Source organism: Elephas maximus, chromosome 12 (genome assembly GCF_024166365.1).
Source record: "Elephas maximus indicus isolate mEleMax1 chromosome 12, mEleMax1 primary haplotype, whole genome shotgun sequence".
NCBI classification, from domain to species: Eukaryota; Metazoa; Chordata; class Mammalia; order Proboscidea; family Elephantidae; genus Elephas; species Elephas maximus.
Genome location: NC_064830.1, coordinates 83,773,511 through 83,796,432, shown reverse-complemented (window position 1 = coordinate 83,796,432; position 22,922 = coordinate 83,773,511). Strand labels below are relative to the sequence as shown.

The following is a 22,922-nucleotide window of genomic DNA, read 5'->3' as shown; positions in this document are numbered from 1 at the left end:
GCTTAATTTTTTTAATATAATTTTTAATGTGCTTTAAGTGAAAGTTTACAAATCAAGTCAGTCTCTCACATAAAAACTTATATACACCTTGCTACATACTCCCAATTACTCTCCCCCTAATGAGACAGCCTGCTCTCTCCCTCCACTCTTTTCGTGTCCATTTCGCCAGCTTCTAACCCTATCTACCCTCCAGGCAGGAGATGCCAACATAGTCTCAAGTGACATTGCTTAATATTTTTAAAGATTTGTCCGATTTGCCATTGATATTCATGTATATCAAAAATATATGACTTTTACAGCAGTGTGTTTTAAATAAGTTTCTTTCCCTCCATTATAAATCAGGCCTTTTTTTTTGCCTCTAAAAATTTCACGGGTTCCATTAGTTATCTGATCCTGGGGCTGAGACTAGCATGTAGGACTAGTTTTTCATCCCTGCCCTAAGTATCCCTCTGCGAATGAAGAGAATTGAATAGTTTCGGGCAATAGGGGTGTCTTTCCTCCTGGATGATCAGTATGACAACTGTTTGTCCCTTTGCATAACTCAGTATTTCTGACGCTCCTTTTATTCTTAGCACTGTTAGACCCTTGGGGTTGATGCAGACAGTATGTATATATCGTCCTTAGAGGAGATTTAGTTCGAGAGCCATGTCACAAAATAACCACCCTTTTACTGAAACTCCTAGTTCATAGGAGGGAGAGGGACAAAAGGCCTGTACCAGGTAAGACGTGTTCTAGAGGTGGAGCGACAGCTGAGTGAGTCTCAGCGAGCAAAGAATCTCAAGGAGGAAGAACATGGTGTTAGAAGGACTCAGGTCTGGGTTTGAGTCCACACTCACCTGCTTCCCTTCCTGTAGGTACCCAATGTTGCCAGTTCCTCTGTGTCACCCTAGAATTTATCCTTTTCAGTGATATGAAAGCATTCATTGTTGCACTGCACCTTGTGTTTTTTAATATTTAACCAGGTATCTTGGAAAACTGCCAAAATGGAACATACAGAGCGTCCTCATTCTTTCTTACAATTGCATTTATTCAACAAATAGTTTGAGTGCCTGTTAGGCACTGGTGACTCAAAAGGGAACAAAACGGGCTCCATGTGGTTCCTCCGGATGAAATGTACCATTATTTAACATCTGGGGTGTTTTGGTGATATTCCCCCAAGTTCTTCATCTGGCTGTTTCTAACCTCATAGCAGCCATACATGGATGCATCTTGCAGGACAAAAAAAAACCATCTGCATGAGCCTAGTAGTACTAGCAGTGCTGCTGTGACAGTGACGGCCGTGCTCATACCCCAGTCACACACCTGCAGTGAACAGGCCCATCCACATCATTCTGTAGCTGTTTTGAGTCTTAAAGGAGCCAAAACGACAAGAAAACATTTATTGAATCACATACGTACAGGTGATTCATTGCTCAAGCCATTTAGGATCTGGGTGTTCAAATAACAGCAAACGCTCGTCTGCCCTAAGAACTTGCTAGAATGTTCTCTGGGAGACTTCAGTGTCACCATACGCAGGCAGTGAACTGGCCACATGTATCATCATCCCCAAGGGTGTGAATTAGGGCACAAAACCGGAACTAGTGTGCACATAGTTTCACCGTCCTCTCACAGATGTCTGAGGATTTCTGCACCGGTTGCAGGAGTCTGTGTGGAGGTTCCTTTGTCAGGAGGGTGGCTTCTGAGGCCTGTCACCACCTGGTCCTGGCCCTGGCTCCAGCCATTCTTCCCATACATCTCCAGGTCAGCCACATGAGCCTTTTCACTGTATCCCCCAAACAGCAAATACATGCATTCACTCAGTGAGACAAGTGCCACCACGTGTCATGCACTCTGCCTGGGCTCTGAGCTGAGGGGGCCTGCTGTCCAGTGAGGGAGACAGTTAGGTGTGAGGGTATCCCAGCTGGCATCACCAGTGATGCAGCAGACTGACATTGTGTGCTGCTTCTGATGGGCACACTGAGATATTCTTGCTAAAAATGTGTAACCTGAATCTGACCATGAAGAAACAGACAAATCCAGAGTGTAGGACAATCTATAAGGCCCAGACTTTGGACTATATACAGATGACTTAATATTAACTTCTTTAGGTATATTATTATACAGTGGCCAGAATAACCTTATTCTTAGGAGACACATGCCAAATACTTAGGAGTGAAATGTCAAGATGTCTGCAGCTGACTTTCAAATGAGTCAGCAGAAAACTCAATACATAACGTACATGTTGCAAAATGCTGACTGGTGACTAGGTGATGGGTATGTATTTAATGTACTATTTGGATTATTCTGTTGGTTTGAAAATTTTCAATATAAAAAGTTGGGAGAAAATTCAACATGATACATGTAACAAGAAGTATAATATGGGGTTGGTTAAAGACAGAATTTAGTGACCTGGAAAGATTGGTGTTCTACATGAAAACATAAAGCACATGATCCCATTTCTATGAAAAACCAAAATGTTAACGACCATTATTATGATATGGTAGAAATTAAATGTGGCCTATTTTTTTCCAAATCGTCTTCTAAACTATAACATGTATTGTGTAATAAAAGGAAAAATAAAAGTAGTATTTAAAAGTATGTGAAAACACTGTTGGGAGTAGTTCAGCAGAAGCTAAGATGCTGACACTTGGGAAAGATTTCAAAGGGCAGCGAAGCCTGAGCAGAATTTTCAAGGCTACAGAGGAGTTAGCCACGCAGAAAGGGCAGGAGACATGGGTTATAAGCAGGAGGAGCCACGTGTGCAAAAATAGGTGAGACATCAGTTTGTTCAGTCTGGATGTTACTAGAGCATGAACGAGGTTAGGGTTGACTGGTTAAATGTGGTTGGGATCAGGTCACAAAGGAGGAGGGCCTCATGATCTGGTCAAGGAACTCATTGGCAGTGGGAGTCGCTACGGATTTCTGCAGGGAGAAACATGGTTGTGATTGCTGGTGGTACACAATGGGTGGACTGAAAGGGGGGGAACCTGGTGGTTACTGGAAGAGCCCATAAGAGAAATGAAGATTTGGAGGCTGGGATAAAGAGGATGGACTTGGAAGGACATTCTGGAAATAAAAACGGCAGAATTTGATCAGATGGCACTGGAGATGGAAATGAGACCAGGATGTCTCCTGAGTTCCTGGCTTGGGCTAGGTACCAGGTGAGGTGCTGTCTAAATAGTGGAAAGGATCAGATTTGAAGGGGCATCAGTCTGGGACACATGGGATCTGAGGTGTCTGTAGAAGAGCCAAGCAGGCAACAGGTAACGAGCAAGAGGCGGGGCAGGAGTCTGAGTATATGCAAGGTGCTTCTCCAATGCTTGTTCCCTCCTCCTCCTATTATTAGTAACCTAATTCCCATTGGGAAACCCTGGTGGTGTGGTGGTTATGTGCTATGGCTGCTAACCAAGAGGTCGGCAGTTCAAATCCGCCAGGCGCTCCTTGGAAACTCTATGGGGCAGTTCTACTCTGCCCTACAGGGTCGCTATGAGTCGGAATCGACTCAATGGCAGTGGGTTTTTTAATGCCTATTGGGGAGCCCCCTCCCTCATTCTGATATGTGATTTAAGTAGGAATGACTGTACCCTCCACTCCTGGGATGGATCTTTATATGCTTACACCAAATGTGAATTCTTTCTTCAGGGATGGATCAGAGCTGGGGTTGAGAAGCTAAAACTGAGGGAGAGACTTACCTGTCACTTGTCATTTCTTTTTAAGAGCCTGTATTACTGTTTTAACTTTTTAGATAAATGGTAGCCAATGAAAAATTTTTAAAATACCAAAGGTTCAAAGTTTTAAAAAAACTGAACTCACAAGCATAAGTTACCACCATCAAGGCAGACAGCTACTACGTCCCTGAGATAATCTTTAAACCTTAAACCAAAAAAACCCCCTGAAGTCATCTCGAAGCCCTGGTGGCACAGTGGTTGTAAGCTCAGCTGCTAACCAAAAGGTCGGCAGTTTATATCCATCTGCTGTCCCTGGAAACCCTACCTGTGGGGCAGATCTCCTCTGTCCTATGGAGTCACTTTGAGTTGGAATCGACTGGACAGCAACACGTGTTTTTGGAAGTCATCCTAAAACCTAACAATAGTTTAACTAATAAAAAAGGTCTGCCTTGAGCATTACGCTCTTTTAAAAACTATCTATATGAGACCGAACTGACAACAGCAACTCGAAAGACTAGATAGGGACCTTAGGCAGCAGTGAGTTTATGTTAATGAAGAAGGAACACCCCCAAAAAAGGAGGGTGAGAGTGGTTGCGCAACTCAAGGAATGTAATCAGTGTAACTACGTGGTACATGCAGAAACTGTTGAACTGGTGTATGCTTAGCTGTGTATATTCTCAAAGACAGCAAAAATAAAATTTAGGAAAAAACCTGGATAATCCTCATTGTAAGTGAGGTTATGGGAAAACAAGTACTCTCCTATACTGAGAGCTGTAAATCGGTACACTATAAGTTAATTTAGCAAAATCTATAAGAAATTTAAAAGGCATTCTTTTTCCCAGCAATTGAACTTTATTAATCTATCCATGTGTCAAGATACATCTAAACAAACAATGCATAAAGGCACAGAAAAAAAAAAAGACATACAGCTAAACCAAGGAAAAGAGAAGAAGAAAAAAGTATGAAAGCAAAAATAAATGCAGACTGAGTTCTTTGCTAAATTCTCAACAAGCTGAGTAAGAGCAAAGGCTTTATCATCCAGCAAATCTGGGTTTTGAATTGCAGCCTCAGCCAATAACAGGCATGTGGCCTTGGGTAAATCACAACCTCTCTGAGCCTCGATTTCCTCTAATGTATAAAGCGGGGGTGACGAGGAATGTGGTGAACAGCACTTGGCACAGTGCCTGCCACTCAATAAACAGAGCTGACCTTACAGGACCCGAAGGCAGGGTGTTTAGAGTGAGTCCCTCGTGGACGCAGCACCCAGAGTACCACCCACTCTTTACCCCAAGGCTGGAGCCCGGAGCAGGTGCTTTCCAAACAGCATGACCTGGCACACAGCAAAAGATCAAAACCCTGCTAGGGGGCCTGTCAAAGCTGCTGTTACATATGGTATGGATATTCACTGAGAGCCCAGGCTCACAATGAATGCAAGTCAACTAAGCCAAGCCTTAGAGGCTGATGGTTATTGTGGTTGCGGAGAGCAGGGGTGGTGAAACAAGCAAGTCAGAGCTCATCTGGTACTTTTATTGGAACTATAGGGGAAAATTTTTTGTTTTTTTCTCTCAGGGTTCCAAGTCTGGTAAAATCTAAGTCAACACAGAACAAAGCAGAGCTGGGAGTCAGTGGGTCAGAACATCAAGCTGACTTGAGCAGCTGGACTGAGCTATGTCCAACAGTCTGGACCTCCAGTAATATGAGCCAAAACCCTTTTGCTTAAGTCATCTGAATTGGGTTTGTCACCAACAACCAAGACAGTCCTGAGTTATGGGCCCCTGGAGTCTGTCAGTCTCAGGGAGGCTCAGACGTGGGAGAGCGATCAGTGTGGTAGCAGAGAGGACACTGCCTTCTGGGTAAGAGTCACGAATGAAAACTAAGATTAAAAAAATACAGAAAGAAATTAACATGAGACCAAAAAAAAGCCAACACTAGCAACAACAGCAAAATTTAAAAGGTATTAAAAAAAAGATGGATTAGAATTAAAAACATAAGACTTGTTGATGGCAAAAACATAGCTCTAAAAGACAGGGACAAATAAGGAAATCCGAATATTGTCTGTGTTTTAGATGCAATTACTGAAGTGATACTAATTTTCTTCGGTGAGCTAATGGGATTGTGATAGGCGTGAGAATTTCCTTATTCTTAACATGTGTGCTAAAATAACCACGGATGAAGTATCAAGATGTCTGACAAGCAGTTCAACAAAATAAATGTGTGTGTGTGTGCAGAAAGAGAAAATAAATATGGTCACTATTTTAACAACTGAGGGGCCTAGGTTAAAGGTGTAAAGGTGTTCATTGTAGCATTATTTCTATTTTCTGCTAATTTGAAAATTTTCAAACCGAAAAAGTAAAAACAGCTAAGGACTCAAATTAGGTAAAGGGGAAAGAGGTAAAAAGAGGAGCACAAAACTTAAACATTAAGTTATAAAATGGGGCAAATAAACAGCAAGGAAAAACTCTACCAGGAGAGTAAAACAAGCTAACAAGGCTTCAGAACAAAAATAGCCTTGATGAAACAGGAACAGCCTGAGGGGAGAAAAGCCCAGCTGAAAGCAGCCACGTGGTGCTGGCAAGGGTCTCCCAGGGCAGGAGTCTCTAACTTCCCACAGCATAGAGGGCTGGACAGAACCCTGTTGGGCAAAAGTGGGAAGCTGCTGCCCCTTGCTCTAATGACTGTCTGGTTTGTGGGCTCCCTTTTATAGAAAGGTCTTGTCCCATCTCCACCACCTAACATAGTTACCTACATTTGAGAAAATGCTCAGATCTCCCCAAAACGTATGAGAAGATATTCAGACTGGCGGGAGCTCTAACTCATTCTCCATTACAAGGAGTCAATCATCTTATTAGTTTTAAGGCGCCTGAAGTAAATGTTCAGAATCAGGATAAAATTCCAATGTGCCCTCTGTGCAAACAGAGGACTGATTCTCTAGGTGGGCATCAGCTGACACACAGCATGTGGCTTTACCCATCCCATCCCTCTCCTGAAGTGTCTGCATTCTGAGGTATTGGGAAAATGGAAAAAGAGCTGACCCCCTTCCCTTCTCTTGGTAGGAACAGGAAGTGAGAACAGAACCTTCAGGAACATTTACAAAGTAGGGGAAAGAGAAGAGAAGGTCCAATGGGAGAGCGGCTGGGTCAAAACCAGTTCTGACACTATCACACTTCACACCAAGGACTCAGTTTTTGTCCCATTACTGATAAAAAGATTTTTCTCTCCCTCCTCCTGGGTCTTGATAGCCTGTGGCTAGAGTTGTAGCTCTGTTCTCGATGTTTTATTAATGTCCTCTTAAGGCTAAATGGCTGGGTTTACATGAGGTGCCTAGTCAGGAGGAGGGGCGGCAGCTTCCCCTCTAATGCTGGGGAGGCTGAGCGGGCCAAGAGGGCTGCCCTAGCAGAGGGTGGCTGAAGGTCAAGTTGGGCACTCTGAATAATACAAAGTAAAAAAAAAAAAATCCAACCCCTTTATCCACCGTTTTCAGTGGAGAATGAAATTGGATATAAAACCAAAAACCAAATCCACTGCTGTCAAGACAATTCCAACTCATAGCGACCCTATAGGACAGGGCAGAACTGCTCCATAGGGTTTCTAAGGCTGTAATCTTTACAGAGGCAGACCGCCTACCTTTCAGTTGGCAGCTGAACGCTTCACCACTGTGCCACCAGGGCTCCTCAAATTTGGATATACTTAAGGCCAAATAAATAAGACAGTAATCTAGTGAACCACAGCAAGCAAAAGGATGGCTTTGGGCCCAGTTCCAAATGTTGGTCAATCCCCAGTATGGATTAAGTGCGTGTAGAATTGGAAAGAAAAAGAGACGCAATTAATTATCAAACTTTAATTGATAGACTAATCTTACAGGATAAACAATAATACAGCTAGTCAAGGTTACACTTAAAAAAAAAAAAATACCCAGCAGCGCAAATCTAATAGACTAAATACGTTCATCTCCTCCCAAACAGGCATGTGATTTAAAAACAAAAGCCAGAACAGAGCATACACCACAAGAAGACACGGTACTTACGTATATTGTCAAATAATTCTGCAGAGCTCTTTAAGGAAAAGAAAGGGGTTCTTAGAAATTTAGAAAGCAGTAGAAACACCCAACCTCGCAGGTAAATCTACCAGATGTTCTGCACGTTAGAGGGCTCCTGACCACCTGTAACTTCAGAAAAGTCACCAGGCCCGATTAGGTGCCAGTCCTAGCTGGAGAGAACTTTTATCACAAAGCCTTAAGACAAGGGACCATCCTTTTCCAAGACAAAAGGCATGAACAGAGGCAAGGAGCAAGAGAAAGAGGTCTCCCTCAGAAGATGGGGTGGAAGGAAAGCCTACCCTTGCACACCCTTGGCACACGTAATCTACCCCTTTCCCTTCTCTGCCTCTGGCAAAGCAAGGGTGGGCCAAGTGCAAGGGCCCGGACGGCTCCTCCAGGCACATGGTTAAAGTAAGAAGAAGAGGAAAAAAGACCTCTTCTGGATGAAATATGGCAACTTCTCAGAGACATGGCAACATGGCAAAGTTAATCTCTTTGGCCCTCATGAAATAAAGCAGCAACTAAGGAGCCTACAGAAGGCCTCACTTGCACCCCTACTATGTCCACAAGATCGTAAGAAAGTGCATCCTTAGTTCAGTTAAACTTCATTGAAAAAGAGCTAACGCTACTTGCAAAAGGGCCCGTCATCAGCTGAAGTACTTAATACCGAAGGGTTCCAGCAACTTGAGAGTCTGTCTTTTCTAAGTTCTCTGACTGGACTGAGGCAGAGCTGAGAGGGACCAGGCCTTAGCAGGAATGATGTTGTCATTATTCTGCCAAGTCACCCCAGGGAGGGAAAAAAAAAAGGCATGATGTCTGTGAGCAAAGACATGCAGGAGGTTCACCAGCACAAATCCTAGAAGAAAGAAGCCCATTAGGAGGCCCAGTGAGGTGTCCAACATGGATGAGATGGCAACCCCTTTGGCCCCTTAGTGGTGAGCACACCCTCCCTCAATCTCTAGCTTCAAGTAAATGCACATTACAGTTCCTCCATTAGAAGCAGTTCTTTCTTCCTTTATCCACCTGCATGCCCTCTGCCACAGCAAAGGGAGACCACTACCCCAAGGAAAAAACCAGTACCCTCTGACAGACTGAACAGAATGACGGTGAAGGAACCACACAGAAATGATCCTGAGAAAAAAATAAACACTGTTATGCTACTGAAGGGGAAGAGTGTTTCCATTTGCTTACACAGATTTAGTCAGTACATTCTGGACTGTAAGAAAAACGCAAAGAGAACTGTCACGGATGGCGTGACAAAGTAGTGAACACTGCTGTGACCCAGACACGGATCTAAGCCAAACACTTCCCCCAGTGGCTTCTGGTGCCGTCTACCTCTGCTCTTCCAGGAGGCCCGCTCTTCCAAGAGCTTCTAGTAAGGTCTTCTATGCAAACAGGGTCAGGAGCCAGAGCTCAAGACGGTTGTAGGAGATTTAGTGAGCTCTGTAAAGCAACGCTCAAACAGCTCCATACCAATAGGTGTCATGTACATTACTGTTTCTATACAGTATCTTAAAGTAAAAAAAAAAAGCACCAGTTTACTTAACATAAAAAGGCTCACGCAGGCTTTGGTCCTGTCTTGAAATGACACCAGCCTGAGTGAGAAGCGGTTTGGCTCCCGGGGAGAAGGGAGACAGTGGAACGCACACTCTCACTGGGTGGAAGGGAAGTCAGACGGCACACAGAGCCACTCCAACACGGTAAATGATGAGAACTGGCAGGAGGAGGCCTCTGACAGCAGCATTTTGAGGCAAGCTGGAGGAAGGAGACACCTGCCTTGAGAGCTCAGCAATGGGTGTGCAGCACTGTCAGAACAAGCCACTAGGACAGGAACGTTGGCAGACCAAAAGGGCAGTGTGTGAACTGAGATGATGCTCTACTTGCTACGTGATCATTTCCTCTGCAGCCCTGTCAACGGCAGAGGGAGGCTTTGAGGAGCAGCAAAGATGCAGTCTCTTCTCTGGGAGTTGCAGGCCAACAAGGACAGAAAAGCCACCGTTAACCGCTCCTTTTTCAAGAGGGGTCAAAACAGGCAGATTTCTGGATGCTGCACTTTGTGTACGTACGTATGTCTCCAGAAAGAGCAAGAGCAGATTTTCCTGCCCAGATGCAGAACTTGGCACCGGCTACACCATGAAAAGCTAGAGTCTGTCTATGTGGGCTGGATTCCTGAACTACAGCTTAGAAGGGAGGGGTGTGGAATATTACCATGAACTGGCTCACAAGGAATAGTCATCTTAAGGGAACACATGCGAATACATTTCACAGAGTGAGGGCTAACAGCCTAGAATCCAAAATGTGAAGACTGGAGAATCTCTCGCCAAACCTTACTATGAGAGCCTGCAACCAGTGAGAGGAGAATCGCAAAGACGGCAGCAGAGAAACAGCAAACAGCACAAAGGATATCATTCACCAAGAGACTTCCCCTCATTTCAGAGTCAATCAAGCCACCAGGAGACAAGAGAAGTTCACGTGTACCAAGAACATAAGAGCTAAAACCAGAGGAGGGCGATCGAATCATGACAGCAATTTATCCCGTTTTCATTGTTTAAATTCATCAGCCAACCTGCTAGGTCAGATGTCGTCTTAGTGAGAAAGGTAGCATCTCTGAACCTGGGATAAAGGACATTTCAACTGAATGCATGAGCAGAAGAACCAAATGGAAAAGCATAATTGAAGTAACCGTTGGACTGCTTCACGATTTCTTGAAAACTTCCAAATAAAGAAGGTATCTGGATCTGTGGCTAAATGGCTGTATGAACTAGCTTCTACCTCTGTCTGCCTGGGAGCCTTGGCTATTCAGCAGCATGGCTGAGGCACACCCAGGCCAGGCCTGGCCTCAAAGCCAAGTTAGGAAGAGCTACAGACTGCCATTGAGCCAGCGGTCCAGCTCCCCAGAGATCAGAGCCAAAGGGCAAGACGTTTAAACAGGAGTCGCCTTGAGATACTCTGCTGCCCGACAAACACCACAGCAAGGGTGAGAGCTCCCTGACCAAGACCAAAGAGCCCTTCCACGCCCACCGCTCGTTCACAAGCAGCAGCACGGTGGGAGGGAGCCCAGGAAAAGAACCATGGATGAGGTACAAAAAGAGGACTGACATCTTTGGGTTCTTGAAACAAAACTCAAATCTAAGAATTGAGAAAATAAGAAAGGGAAGGAATTAAATCTGAATCAATGGGCAGAAAAATATGGCTTACTAACCCCCCCTCCCCCCCATTTTGCATACAATTTTATAAGGGAAAAAAACCCAAAAACCCAAGTTATCACAACGCAGTCCAAATGTCAGCAACCAAAGATTTATGAAAATATTTCCATTGAAATCACTTTTTAAAAAACCCAGAAAGCTTTGGATCATTCCCTTCTCAACAAAATTGGCAGATTTACTCTCAAACGCACTTAAGAGTATTCCACACAATACGTTCGGAATTCAGATTTATTGATTTCCACCATATTGACTTTAAAAATGGTATGAAGCTGACTGCAAGAAAAGGGAACCGGTGATTTTTAAGTTAAAATTAAGCTAATGGTGAAAGTACATCACCTCTGGCTTCAGTCGCCACATCACCTTAGATTGGATATAGATTGTTTTTTGAACAAAGTTCCAGAACTCTGAAATCCAGGGATGCTGCAGGCCTCTCCCAGCAATGTCCTTCACTTTGGGTCAGTCTCCTGGGCCAGAGGTGAAAGTGCTTTCAAAAATACTGCCATTTCCCCAGCACAGTGTCTTTGATTGCATCCACATATTGAGTTGGAACCCAGTACACCCAGTAGTAAGAGGCTTCCGTGGGGCCCAACTGAAACGCCTGGAAGGGAAAAAGGAAAACCAAGCGGTACTTCAGAGGTCAAGAGACTAAGGAGGCAGAACAAACAGAACAAACTGGGGAGTGAATTCATTAAAAAAGGGAGGAAAACAGAACAAACTGTGCACATGGGGGGCATTCTCCTAACAAGTCAAAAAAAAAAAAGCAAAAAGTGGGGAGTTAAGCGCAGCCAACCTGAAAGCGGTGGTCCTCAAGCTCGAGGTGGCAACAGATTCATCTGGGGAGTTTGTTAAAACACAGGTTGCTGGGCTCCGCCCTTGAGTTTTTGCTTCGGTGGGTCTGGGGCCCAAAAATCTGCATTTCTAGCAAGTTCCCAGGTACTAGGCCAGAAACCACAGTTTGAGAACCGCTGGCCTAGAAAAACTACCACCCATGCATAAGGAAACAAAACAGCATTGAAGGGAATAACGAAAATCTGCAGATAACCTATAAATCCATTAGTAAGGGAATGCGTAATTAAAAGTGATGTGGCCTCTTCGTATGAATACGGGATTACTTTTACAAAGTATGAACTGGAGCTACAGATAACATGAACAGATCATAATGTCCAATCAAAAAAAAAAACCAAGTTGCAGAACGATACATACCAAGATACCGTTTACGTCAACTGAGAAAACACAAAACAGTACTCGGCTGTTCATGGGTATGTGTGGAAATAAAAGCATAAATAGATGGGAAGGATACACTAAAATCATGATAATGGTGACAAGGAAAGGGGGAGACCATGGGGAAGCCATTGTTGGTAAATTTTCTTTTATTAAAAAAAAAAAAAGACTTAAAGCAAGTTACAAAATAGTTACAAATGTCATTTCTTGGTGATGGATATCTGAGTTTGCTATCCTGTTTGCTTTCCTTTCTGTATTTTTAAACATTTGTCTAAAAATGAAATAGCACAGCCACACTTCTGTAATGTGAACTATTATACAGTCTCAATCTAGCTAATGAAGTGACATCTGCAGAAAGAGGGAAATAAAGACTCTTGTTAGGACAAAGGTAAAGGTGCTTCTTAGTGGTGTTCGGAAGAGAGAAGGGGGCTCTTCAGACCACCCTCTATCAGAAATGCTCCCGGACAGAAAGCAGCACCTAAGCTAAACATAAGTCATCGCCCATCCACACCATTCCTTAAAATACATTCAAAATGGTTCGCTCAGCTTGTTTTAAATCCCTAGTACCTGGCTGCTTGAAAACTGGAGTTATTAACCCCTCAGAGCTACATTGGTAACACAGATGTTTCAAAAGGGAGCAAGGGGCCCATTTGAAAATATCCAATTTTTAAAACAAAAATAAATAACTGGGCGTGCAAAATTTCCACAGGCATGGCAGCCTGCAAGCCTTGTTTTAGTGACTACAGAGCCTAGGGGTGATAGAGCCGCCAAAGGGCGTGAGGAAGCCCCAGTGAAGGTGTCACCATTTAAAAAGCAGAACACCCCAGGGGCCCTGCAGCCCAGGGACAGCAATCCTGGCCATGGCCCTGCTTCAGCCTCCTCTGGCACCGCCAAGCAGACAGATGTCAACAGAGCAAGGCAGGGAACAGTGCTGGCTTGTTGGCCAAACAAAATTTGGGCCCCTTCGGGTGACTGATTTATTCTGTAGCGAGTGGACTGGCCACCTGCCTGAAGAGAGAACTGCTATAATGCTAGATTCCCTTTTCCTGGGATCTCCCAAAACACCCCTCTGCTGTGGACTTGGTGAAGCCAACCACAAACCATGGGTGGTTCCCTCCCTTGCGATGTGGCCTACGTAGCTACACATCCCCGTTGGCTGCACGCTGAAAAATCTGCCGCCTCAGGTCAGGTCCCTGTCACAGCAGCGAGGGGCATTTAGGTAGCTAAAATGCATTTTTAAAGTGGCCCCTCCAAACAGTCCTGGGAAAAGAGAAAGGGTCTGCCTATGCTGTTCGTTTCATCAGCTCATGGGATCCTTCGCTCTGCAGATGTGGGGAATGCCTCCCATCATCCTGTCCCAGGAAAGATGGCTGAAGAGCAGCCTGCTCTCTTCAAAGCAGACTCCTCTGCACAACACGTCCCCCAGACCATCCTCCCCACAGGGTGCTCGATACTTCCCAGCTGAGGCCTGGAAGAGGAGGACCATTACAGAAGAGACGTTGCCTGGCATCCTCACAAACACCAAGGCTGGGGAAGGTTTCGTTTTTAGATGTAAGACAAAATTTCAAATAAAAATCCAGAAGCCATTCCTCCTTTTACATTTATTTTCCTGGTCTAAAAACAAAATATTACAAATAAGAGAAAGTCAAGAGAAAAGCCTTTCCCCTTTAAATTATGGAAGGGCAGGGGTTGCAAAACCAATAGAACTCAGAATAGGGGCATGAATCGAGTTCTAAGGAGATGAAGAAAACATGGGAGTCTTGAAACAAGTGTGCCTGATGAAGACTGATTTTTCTCAATTAAAAAGCTCAGTTAGAAATCCACTCCCTGCTGAATAAGCAGAAGCAGGGGTCTAGCGAGGGGCTCGGCCCAGCCAGCATACTTACCATCATGTGGTAGTCTTCGTGTCCTTCGATAGGTTCACTGACCACATTTTTAATGGAGCCCATGGGCAATTTCTCAGTCCGCTCTAAGTTGAGAGGGATTACAGTGATTATTCAAATGCCCTCCTGTTCTGACTCAGCAGTCCCTCGTCAGGGCTGGGAGCTGTGGGATCTACAAGTCCCTGCTGCCCTGCCCTCTAGCGACAATGGGACAGCGTCTTCTCATTGATGCAACTAGAACCCTGCGTGGGAGTTGGGAACTTCTGAGGAGCCAGTGGGTAACAGGGTTTGCTAATGGTCTATATTAAGACTCTCCGACAACAAAGATACCTCTCTCCTGGTATCATTTTTTAAAGTCTGATGATTAATAAATACCCAAGAAATTCCTTTGTACCGTTATTCCCCAAACCAAGCATCGGCTAAGGTCTTTGGCATCTGGGCAAGGGGTAGTCAAGACCAAGGACAAAGAGCCGGCATTGTCCCCTGGTGGCGCACATAGGAAGGGGGAGTGCTTGGGGGTTTAAGACTAGTTTCTATCCCCAGATCCAGCTCACCGCCTCCCCATATCCCCCCAACAACCCCTTGGCCCCCCACTCCCGTCACATACACACAAGAAACTTTAAAAGTTCCCTTAAAACATTTGTAACCTCTTCTGATAAGCAATTGAGGCACCACTTATCACGTGGGGTCAAAGGCATTTGGCAGCAACTTTAAGAATGGCAGGTAAGAAAGAGGAGGCAGCAAAGGAGGCCTGGAGTGAGATGGGCGTGCGGAGGTGAGCCAGCGCAGCAGGGCAGGAGTGATGGCAGGGGCCGCAGAAGCCCTGCCTGCCCTGCCCAACATAATGTGACCGCCTGGAAGTAGCAGAGACCTCGGGTGCAGAGGGCCATTCTCGGCAAACAATTACATCAATTTGGAAAAACCTCACTATGGCTTTTTCAGAAAGAAAAATCTGAAAAAGGTAGAAATTGAAAATAGGTTGACACAACTGACTAGGAATTTAGAGACCTGGGTTCTAGTCTAGCTGGTGACTTGAACCATTTTACTTCTAGTCTATGGCTCTCTTAAAAATGGAGGTGGAAGGAAATGGGACCTGAAGATGTTCGCTTAGGTTTGGACTTCAATGGCTCTACTCAACACCTGACCTGGAGTCGTCTTTTAAGACTGAAACTTTCCAAAACGCCTGTCTTCTTGAGATGTCCAGAGATTTCCCACAAAAATCTGATTTCTGGCTTCTCTTGAAAACTCTGAAGATTTAACCATTCAGGGCCCACATTCCTGAATGACAGCCATCAGCTACATTAGAGACTCGACTGCCCCCTACAAACAGGGCAAATGCCCTCCACTGGCAGCTTCCCCGTTTGTGACCTGCCTGGAGTTTGTGCTTCTTGCTCTGCTTGTGCCCGAGGCTGTTAGTACACAAGCTATGCCAGAGCACTTAAGCTGTGAGTGGTTCCCCTTGAAGGGCACTCACCCAGTAAAGCACCCCATCAGGAAGCCAAGTGACTGCTGGGTTGGTCATTCCATAGCAGCTTCTTGCCAGCAGAAAGATGAAGCCAGTGGCTAGTAGCCAGCTCCCTGAACAAACTGTCCTCCTCTAAGAGTGCTTATGACACTCAGGTGATAGGCGTCCTGGGCATTTGAGAAGGGAGCGCCTGCCCCCACGGGCTCCTGAGCAACTGCGATACAGTGGTCTTGGGTGGGAACACAAATGTCAAGTTTTTAAGCCTTGGTCAGCCTCTGAAGACATGAACAGTTCATGGCCCCCATCTTTAAGGAGCGAATGAGTAGGAAGCTTTCAATAACTCTGAAGCCCCAACACAACCAAATTTTTCTAAAGCTCTTCTTGCCTTTATGCCAAAGCAGAAAGGTGGTTGCTCCTACAAGTTAAAATAAAACCTGTAATATAGATACAGGAAGATTCTTATTACATTTGTCTCTGTAGTTATGGCCTGTTTCCTATGCAACCTCCTAACATGAAAATCTTTCTAAGGAGCCAACGACCACTTACAGACTTGGTCTTCCTCCTGACACTTGTCCCTACTTTAACACTACACCTACCCCCCTGGTCATCACTGTCCTTCTGGATCAGTCTAATGACTGCCTTCAACTAGGATGCCCACCAGTGAAATGAGAAGTCCAGCAAGAGGCAGGATTTCAGCAAGTCAATGCAATGATGGAGAAGAGAACTAGGCACAATCACCTGCACAGTGGTTAAGAAGTAAGGCTCTAAGAAAGAGAGATGGGGCAGCTAGCAACTGAAGAGAAGAGGGCAAGGGGATGATGTGACGGGCTCTGCAGACAGAATGATCTGACCAGGAGAGGGTTCAAAGGCCCCTGGAAAACTGGGGAAGCCCTTAAATATGTTGCAAAACTTGCTTTGACCATGCAGTTAGAGTCCAAGATGAAATGGAGAACAGAGCGAGTTATCGTAAAATTGTTAGAAAAATCAAACGTTTTTGTATTTCCCTCTTTGTTCACTGGAGAACCAGCATAGGGTTGGAAATAAGAAACTTAGCTTCATATTTTAGAGGATAAATTGTCACTCCCCACCACCCCTACCCTGATCATTTTCCATAACAATGGTCCCATTCTAAGTAGCTGCATACTAAATGACCTGTCTCTGAAGGCAGTTAACCTCCTGTGATGAGACCCTCTATACTTCTCTTTAGCATTTACCTCGAATACTGAATACCTACAGTGCTGGCCAGAAACAGGTGAATTAGGCATGTTCGGTTCCCTCCTGGAATCTAACGGGGGACAGACAAGTCAGAGAGTAATGAGTGCTCTGGGGTCTAAACGGAGTGCTCTATGAACAGAAGCAGTAGCAATTCATTTGGGCGGATGGGTACCAGGGAAGGCTTTATTAGGAGAGGACATTTAAGTAGGGCCTTGGAATATTTTATAAACAACAAGGAATAGGAAGAAGGCATTCCAGGTAAGGGCCTAGCAGGAGTGAAGACACGAAGCTGTGCAAAGCGTACTGAAAAGTTCGGGGACAGACGCAGGTGAAACACGCAGTGCACAACAGGGCAAGAAGGGCAGGAAGCTTGGTCAAAACTTCAACTGGGGCCCCGTTGTTGAGAACACTGAACACTAGGTTTAGGCATTTGAACTTGTCCTAAGGTTTTTGGGCACAGGAACCAGTGACAAAAAACAGCACGGAAGATAGACAGGACAGACAAGAACACAGATGAGGCGAGGAAATAGGTTAATCCGCTTTCAACAGACCAAGTTTAAAGACACTGGGAGCCTTAAGGGGGCATACTATGATGGCAGAGAAAGGGACATAGACAACTCTGCAGCGTAACTGGCAAGGCTTTGTAACCACTGGGGGAAGGAGAAGGGAGGACAATCAAGAGACACTTCCCAGCAAGCCTGATCAGATGCAGTGCACAGGCAGAAGCGGGGCAGGCAGAGGGCCCTCAGGCAGGGAGGGCGGGAGGGCCTGATTCCTCGGCAGCGGTTAGGACAACTTCACCTAGCACAGGGTCAACCTCTGACCTACAGGGGCTAGATAGGTGACATGTTAAGATGAGTGGGAGCAGTGGGGACTGCAGCATGGCCCATCTGAAACCACCGCTCAGTTCCGGCTGGCCACTGCCATGTGAGTAAAGCAGGCCCACAAGGGCCAGATCTTTTGACATTTTTCAAGAGAAGCCAAAAAAAATCAGATTAGGTGGTATCTCCCAATTTTTTCAGATTGTGTGTAAACCCATAAACCCTTGCCTGTGGACCAGACACGGCTCTTGGGCCATACATTTGGGACCTGTGATTCTGTGCAACTGAAGAGCCAATGTTTGATGGACTGGCACTGAGAGCAGACTGAAAAGAATGAGGCCAAAGGGTCCAAACAAAAGGCAAGTGTCCATAAGCAAAATCAAAAGCCAGAGGCATGCAAAGCATAGTAAAGAGAGAGAGGTTTCAGAACAATGACCGGAATGGCACCAGAGAGTGAGTGCCTCTGGGGGCCAGAGGTGAGCGGTCAGGTCAGGAAGCGGTGGAGAGCACTAAGGAACATACCTTTAGTGCCAATCCACAGCTGGTCTTGTTCTAGCTTAAAGGTGAGTCTCACTTTCCCTCCAGACTTATTGTACATGCCGGATAAGGGTACCGTTGGCAGGCGCTCCTGGAGGCATAAGAGCATGGTAAGAGGGAGGAGCCAGAAGCAAAGAAAGATGGAAAACAGAAGAGAAACTGGATGTAAGGACATGATTCCAGGAATCTCAGGAAGTCAGGAAGTAGGACTTGTTCATATGCAGGAGTTTGGCTTACCTGGGCACCCTTGACTGATGGCATCACATCTTCGGGTTTTCCTTTATCCAACACTTTCCTGTGTTGCTATAACATAAGTCAGAAGAAATGAAATGAACCAATTGACTACATTTTTGTCATAGTACTACGTCGCTGGAAGACAGGATGAAGAAACCCTTGGTGTTTTTGGTTCAAAAGCTTTTTATGTCTAGACCAATAGATCCTTTGACACTATTGAGCAGTGCTGTCCAAGAGAATTTCCTGCAATGATGAAAACGCCCTGTATCTGTGCCATCCAAAATGGTAATCACTGGCCACTTGTGGCTACTGAGCACTTGAAATCTGGCTAGCATACGGAGGAACAGGATTCTTTATTTAATTTTTAACAACCGCATGTGGCTACCATATTAGATATGACAGTTCTAGGGTAAAAAGAATTCCAAATTGCTAGCTCAAATAAACTCTACGCCCTTATCCTTCTCCCCACTACCCCCGTCAAAAAAAAAAATCAGCGATGAAAGGATTCAACACGAAGTTGAAGAGAGCCACGAAGGCTGGGCTTTGCTGCCGGGTTCAAAATGACCGTCACTTCTGTCAACTTCAAGTCCCAAGGAAACTACAGTGACGCTGGTAATCAGCCCAACTGCTTGGAAGGGGCGTTTCTTCAACAGACATCTAGTCCAGCATCTCATTGCAGGAGTCTTCCTGGCCTGCCACCCAACCCCAGCTGAACAAGAAGCTGGTGAATCAAATTTCCGAACAGAAACGTTGATTACTTTAAAGCTTGCCGTTACACTCAGTGTTCTCAGCATGTTCCTCAAGACTCCCTTAAACAGCTCTTTTGCCTGTCCCAAATGCCTGAGTTTTGTTTCCTCCCCATCTTTGCCTTTATAGGCGGGGTCATTGCTCGGAGAAGCTAGAGCTATAGGGCAATGAGTGGGCAGAGGGTAAAAATTTAATTGTCTTTAAGCACCAAGTGGCCATGAGCCAGCTGAAACCTTTGCCGCAAGGCAAAAACCCCCAGTAGGAATGGGCTCGAGGCTACCAGACTATCAGCACTAGATTCCTGAACAAATTGTTAAAAAGCCAGGGAACTGGGTCCTTCTCATAACTGCATGAATGAAACAAAGCAGGAAGGGTCTGAAGTACTGAGTTACAGCTTACAAGTATTTCTGAAGAATTTTCCCTGCACCGTGGAGAACACTTCTGGGCCTGTTAAGCTACCATTAGCAACTCAAAACCTGCGTTTAAAAGATGCGTTATGCTTGAAGGGTGTGACCAGTGGGAACATTTTCTCACGTCTGACATGCTCACAGTTGACTACTTCAAACATATGGCAGAGGAAGACAGGAAAATGGAATTGAACCCAAATGGTTACAAGACACACTGACCCCATATTTGGGGTGAAGTCTCCAATTAAGCACCTTTTAGATGTTAATACAAGTTTACAAGCCCTTATCTGCATCCCTTATAGACAAGTGCTTTGTAATTCAGAATTCTGGAGATTTTATAAAAATAATTTTTAAATACATTACATAATATTTCCATAGGGTCTGGGGCACCACCACATTATCAAACATTACTACTTCTGTATCGAAATAAGAATATTTACATTAATTTTGACAAATGAGGCTAAAAACCAGCCTTATGTCTGTTCTGACAAGTTTTTCCAAATTTATGAATTCGGTTTTCAGATCCTTTTTTTTTGGATTTGGAAACATAAAAAGGATCATGGACCTGTTAGTCAAGATTGTCCTCTTCTTACACTGGTGGCCATACGCTCTGGTACCCATGGTCACTGAAACTGACATTGGTTCAAGTTGGCCTATTCCACTTAGGATCCAGGTCAAACGGTGAGTGTTTGTTTCCCTCGAATGCTACCAACAGTGGCTAAGGAGGCTGTGTAGCAACGAGTGGGGCTTGTCGAGTGATGGGATCACCAGTGATGATCCTTCCAAACTGCCCCTGCTACGATAAAATAACCAAACATTCCTGATAACGGAGTTTTACTGGCTGTGATAAACACAGAAAGGGAGGATTTCTTCCATCCAAAAGGAGCAACAGGGAATGTGAAAGATTACGTTTCCGTTTCAGTATACTTATCTTCCTAGTCAGTTTCATGTGGTTTCCTGGAAGGGTCAGTTTTAGAGGAACCTCTGAAAGCTGTGATTTCCCTGCCTACTCAGAACTGGGCTTGTTGACTTGGGGAAAGCCACAAACCAAAAACAAACTTAAGCACTTAGGCAAAATGGGGGCTTAAGTCCAGGAACAGCAATTTTCCCTGGCACTGAATGTGAGCTAGAAACCAACATCTGATTCCTTTCAGTATCTGGTCTGAAACCTGCCTTTACAAAGGCCTTATCCTAAAGTAGGTAGATGTGAGACACACTGACCCGCCAGATGAGACAAAGATGCAAATCTCAGGTAGTTGTCACCTCCACTCAACAGCCAGCCGCACCCAACTGCTGCCATAAATTTCCATCATGGGCCCTGTCCGAAAAGGAGCTTATTCTAGGGAGAATGTAGCCAGCCAAGGCTCAAGAGGACAAAGCCTCAAGCTTCTCAGATCAGCAATCACAAAGAACTTACCTTCTGCCTGCAGAGAGGCTCCTTCTTGTTTTCTTCAGCCTTTGAGTCCTGCTGTGTGGCATCTTTGGGTGTGTTCACTGCTAAAACATCATTTATTGTGGAGCCGACCACCATGATCTTGGCCCCGCTGGTCACTTTTATTTCTCTCAATGTCTTATCCTCAGGGACGAGTCCCTTATACATGACTTTCTGCATGGCAGGCGGGAGACCTTGGGAAAAAAGTAGAGGGCAGACAGTGAAAGGAGAGAACCAGAGCCCTTTGACAACAGACCAGGTAGTAAATATTGGCTCTACTACCCATTGGCTGTGTATACTTGGGCAATTCACAAATCTTTCTGAACCTTGGTTTCCCAAATTTTACAACAAAGGTAATAACCACCAGTTGCTGGAGAGTTGACTCCAACTCCCGACGAGCCCGTGTGAGTAAGAGTAGAACTTTGCTGTATAGGGTTTTCAATGGCTGATTTTCAGAAGTAGATTGCTAGGCCTTTCTTCCAAGGTACTGCTGGGTGGACTCGAACTGCCAATCTTTTGGTTAGCAGCCAAGTGCTTAATTGTTGGTGCCACCCAGAAGTTCCCATAAAAATGACAGCGGCTCCTCATGTACAGGCTTATTTTACAGATTAGGAAACAGGACTAATGTACCACATTTAGTACAGCATAGTCATTGCTCAATAAACATTAGCTACCATTCACTCACTCACATTGAACCCACAGGCATCAAGGATACAAAGATCAATAAGAAGCACAAAGATCCTGGTCCTATGGAGCTTACAGGCCATGGCAAGAAAGCTCAAAAAAAGAAATCGCTTTTGGCGACGAAGTGCTACGAACAAGATAAAATTAAGTAATATAAACATCTGTCAAACAGCCAGCGTGATGGCTAAAAGCAGCGTTCCCTACATTTTCCTTATGAAAAATACCTAAGATTATTTGCTAAAAATAAATTCCTGGCCATATCCCAGACTCAGTGAATCAATCTCCAGAGGGGAGGGCCTACGTGCTGTATATTTAACAAGTGCCTCAGGTGATTTTTATGAAAGATGCTTAAGCAACACAGTTACCAATCTGGCACTAAGACTCAGGGCCTTGGCTTAAACCCTAGGTCACCTACTTACCAGTCAATCATCACGGGCCTCGTTTTCCCGCATCTGAACGCTAGGCACGATAGTACTTACTTCGGAGGACTGTCGTGAGGCTTAAGGGAGCTGATACAAGAAAAGCAGCCAGCATGCTCCCTAGCACAGCGTAATCACCAGGGAGGCCGGCAGTCAGTACTACGAGAATTACCTGTAATCGAGTGAATCTTCTGTTTTAGCTCAGAGCCTGTGCTGTCTAGGGGGAACTTCACGTCGTGTTTGGTCTTGTTCCAAATGATCTTCAGGTCTACGAGCTCCCTGCCCGCGCCGCCGCCCGCGTCTTCGCCGTTGCTGACCGAGGCCTGGGCCGCGGGGTCCCCAGGGGGCTGGGCCGGGGCTGGCTGCAGGCTGTCTCGCGCGGCGCAAGAGTCCTCGGCCGCCGCCCCCGCCGCGGCTTTAGCCTCTACGCAGTTGAGAGGCCGCGCGGACGCCTCGGCCGCCACCGTCTCGGCCTCCGTGTCCATGCCAGGTTCCTCCATGCCTGCAAAGGGGTTAGGGGGTGGGCGCTCGCCGCGGGCTGGGCCTGGGACCGGACTCTGCCCGACCCCCGTCGGACCACCGCTACCAGGCCAGGTTACTCGCTCCCGGGCCAGGCCGCATCCCCCCACCGGGGCGCCAGCTCCACCTCGGCCCAACCCGGGCGTCCGCCACCCCCTCCACACTCACCATCCGGGGCCCCGGCCGCCGCCATGATGATTGTGTACAACACCCACCGCTCCCGCAGAGGCCGCTGGGAAAAGGCAAACCCGTTGAGATTGGCCCCCGCAGCAGCCCCTAATCTCTCACGGCCTGGCCGGAAACAAGTGGAGGTTTCTATGGAGACCCGCCTCCTCCGCTTCCCGGGCCAGCCCCTGCCACGCTTTACCTTTCGCGAGCCGAGGGGGCGGGTCCGGGTAATAGCCGGCTCAAAGGGCTCTGCCCCCTTGTGGCGGAGTGGAGCTGCAGCC

General features: G+C 45.8%; 1 protein-coding gene across 2 annotated transcripts; it reads right to left on the bottom strand.

The window, feature by feature from the left end:
• Positions 1 to 7,470: 7,470 nt before the first annotated feature.
• Positions 7,471 to 22,859, bottom strand: UBFD1 (ubiquitin family domain containing 1). 2 transcript variants are annotated; one of them, XM_049903069.1, is made up of 8 exons: positions 22,841 to 22,859; positions 22,642 to 22,705; positions 22,127 to 22,456; positions 20,837 to 21,045; positions 18,269 to 18,334; positions 18,017 to 18,122; positions 13,997 to 14,079; positions 7,471 to 11,487 (listed from the first exon to the last, which is right to left on the bottom strand). In XM_049903069.1, exons 2-8 carry the CDS (start codon positions 22,664 to 22,666, stop codon positions 11,377 to 11,379), a joined length of 930 nt encoding a protein of 309 aa, XP_049759026.1. In that variant the 5' UTR covers positions 22,667 to 22,705; positions 22,841 to 22,859; the 3' UTR covers positions 7,471 to 11,376. The 2 variants fall into 2 exon arrangements, with proteins under 2 accessions (XP_049759026.1, XP_049759028.1); XM_049903071.1 differs by lacking the exon at positions 22,841 to 22,859 and adding an exon at positions 16,673 to 16,743 and having other exon boundaries at positions 11,399 to 11,487; positions 22,642 to 22,749.
• Positions 22,860 to 22,922: the final 63 nt, after the last annotated feature.

Coding starts and splice junctions, on each gene's coding strand:
- UBFD1 (XM_049903069.1), bottom strand. CDS start 22,666: ATGGCGGCGGCCGGGGCCCCGGATG. Junction 18,335..20,836: donor AGCCTCTCTGCAGGCAGAAG/GTAAGTTCTTTG, acceptor CTTATGTTATAG/CAACACAGGAAAGTGTTGGA. Junction 11,488..13,996: donor ACGAAGACTACCACATGATG/GTAAGTATGCTG, acceptor TTTCCCTTCCAG/GCGTTTCAGTTGGGCCCCAC.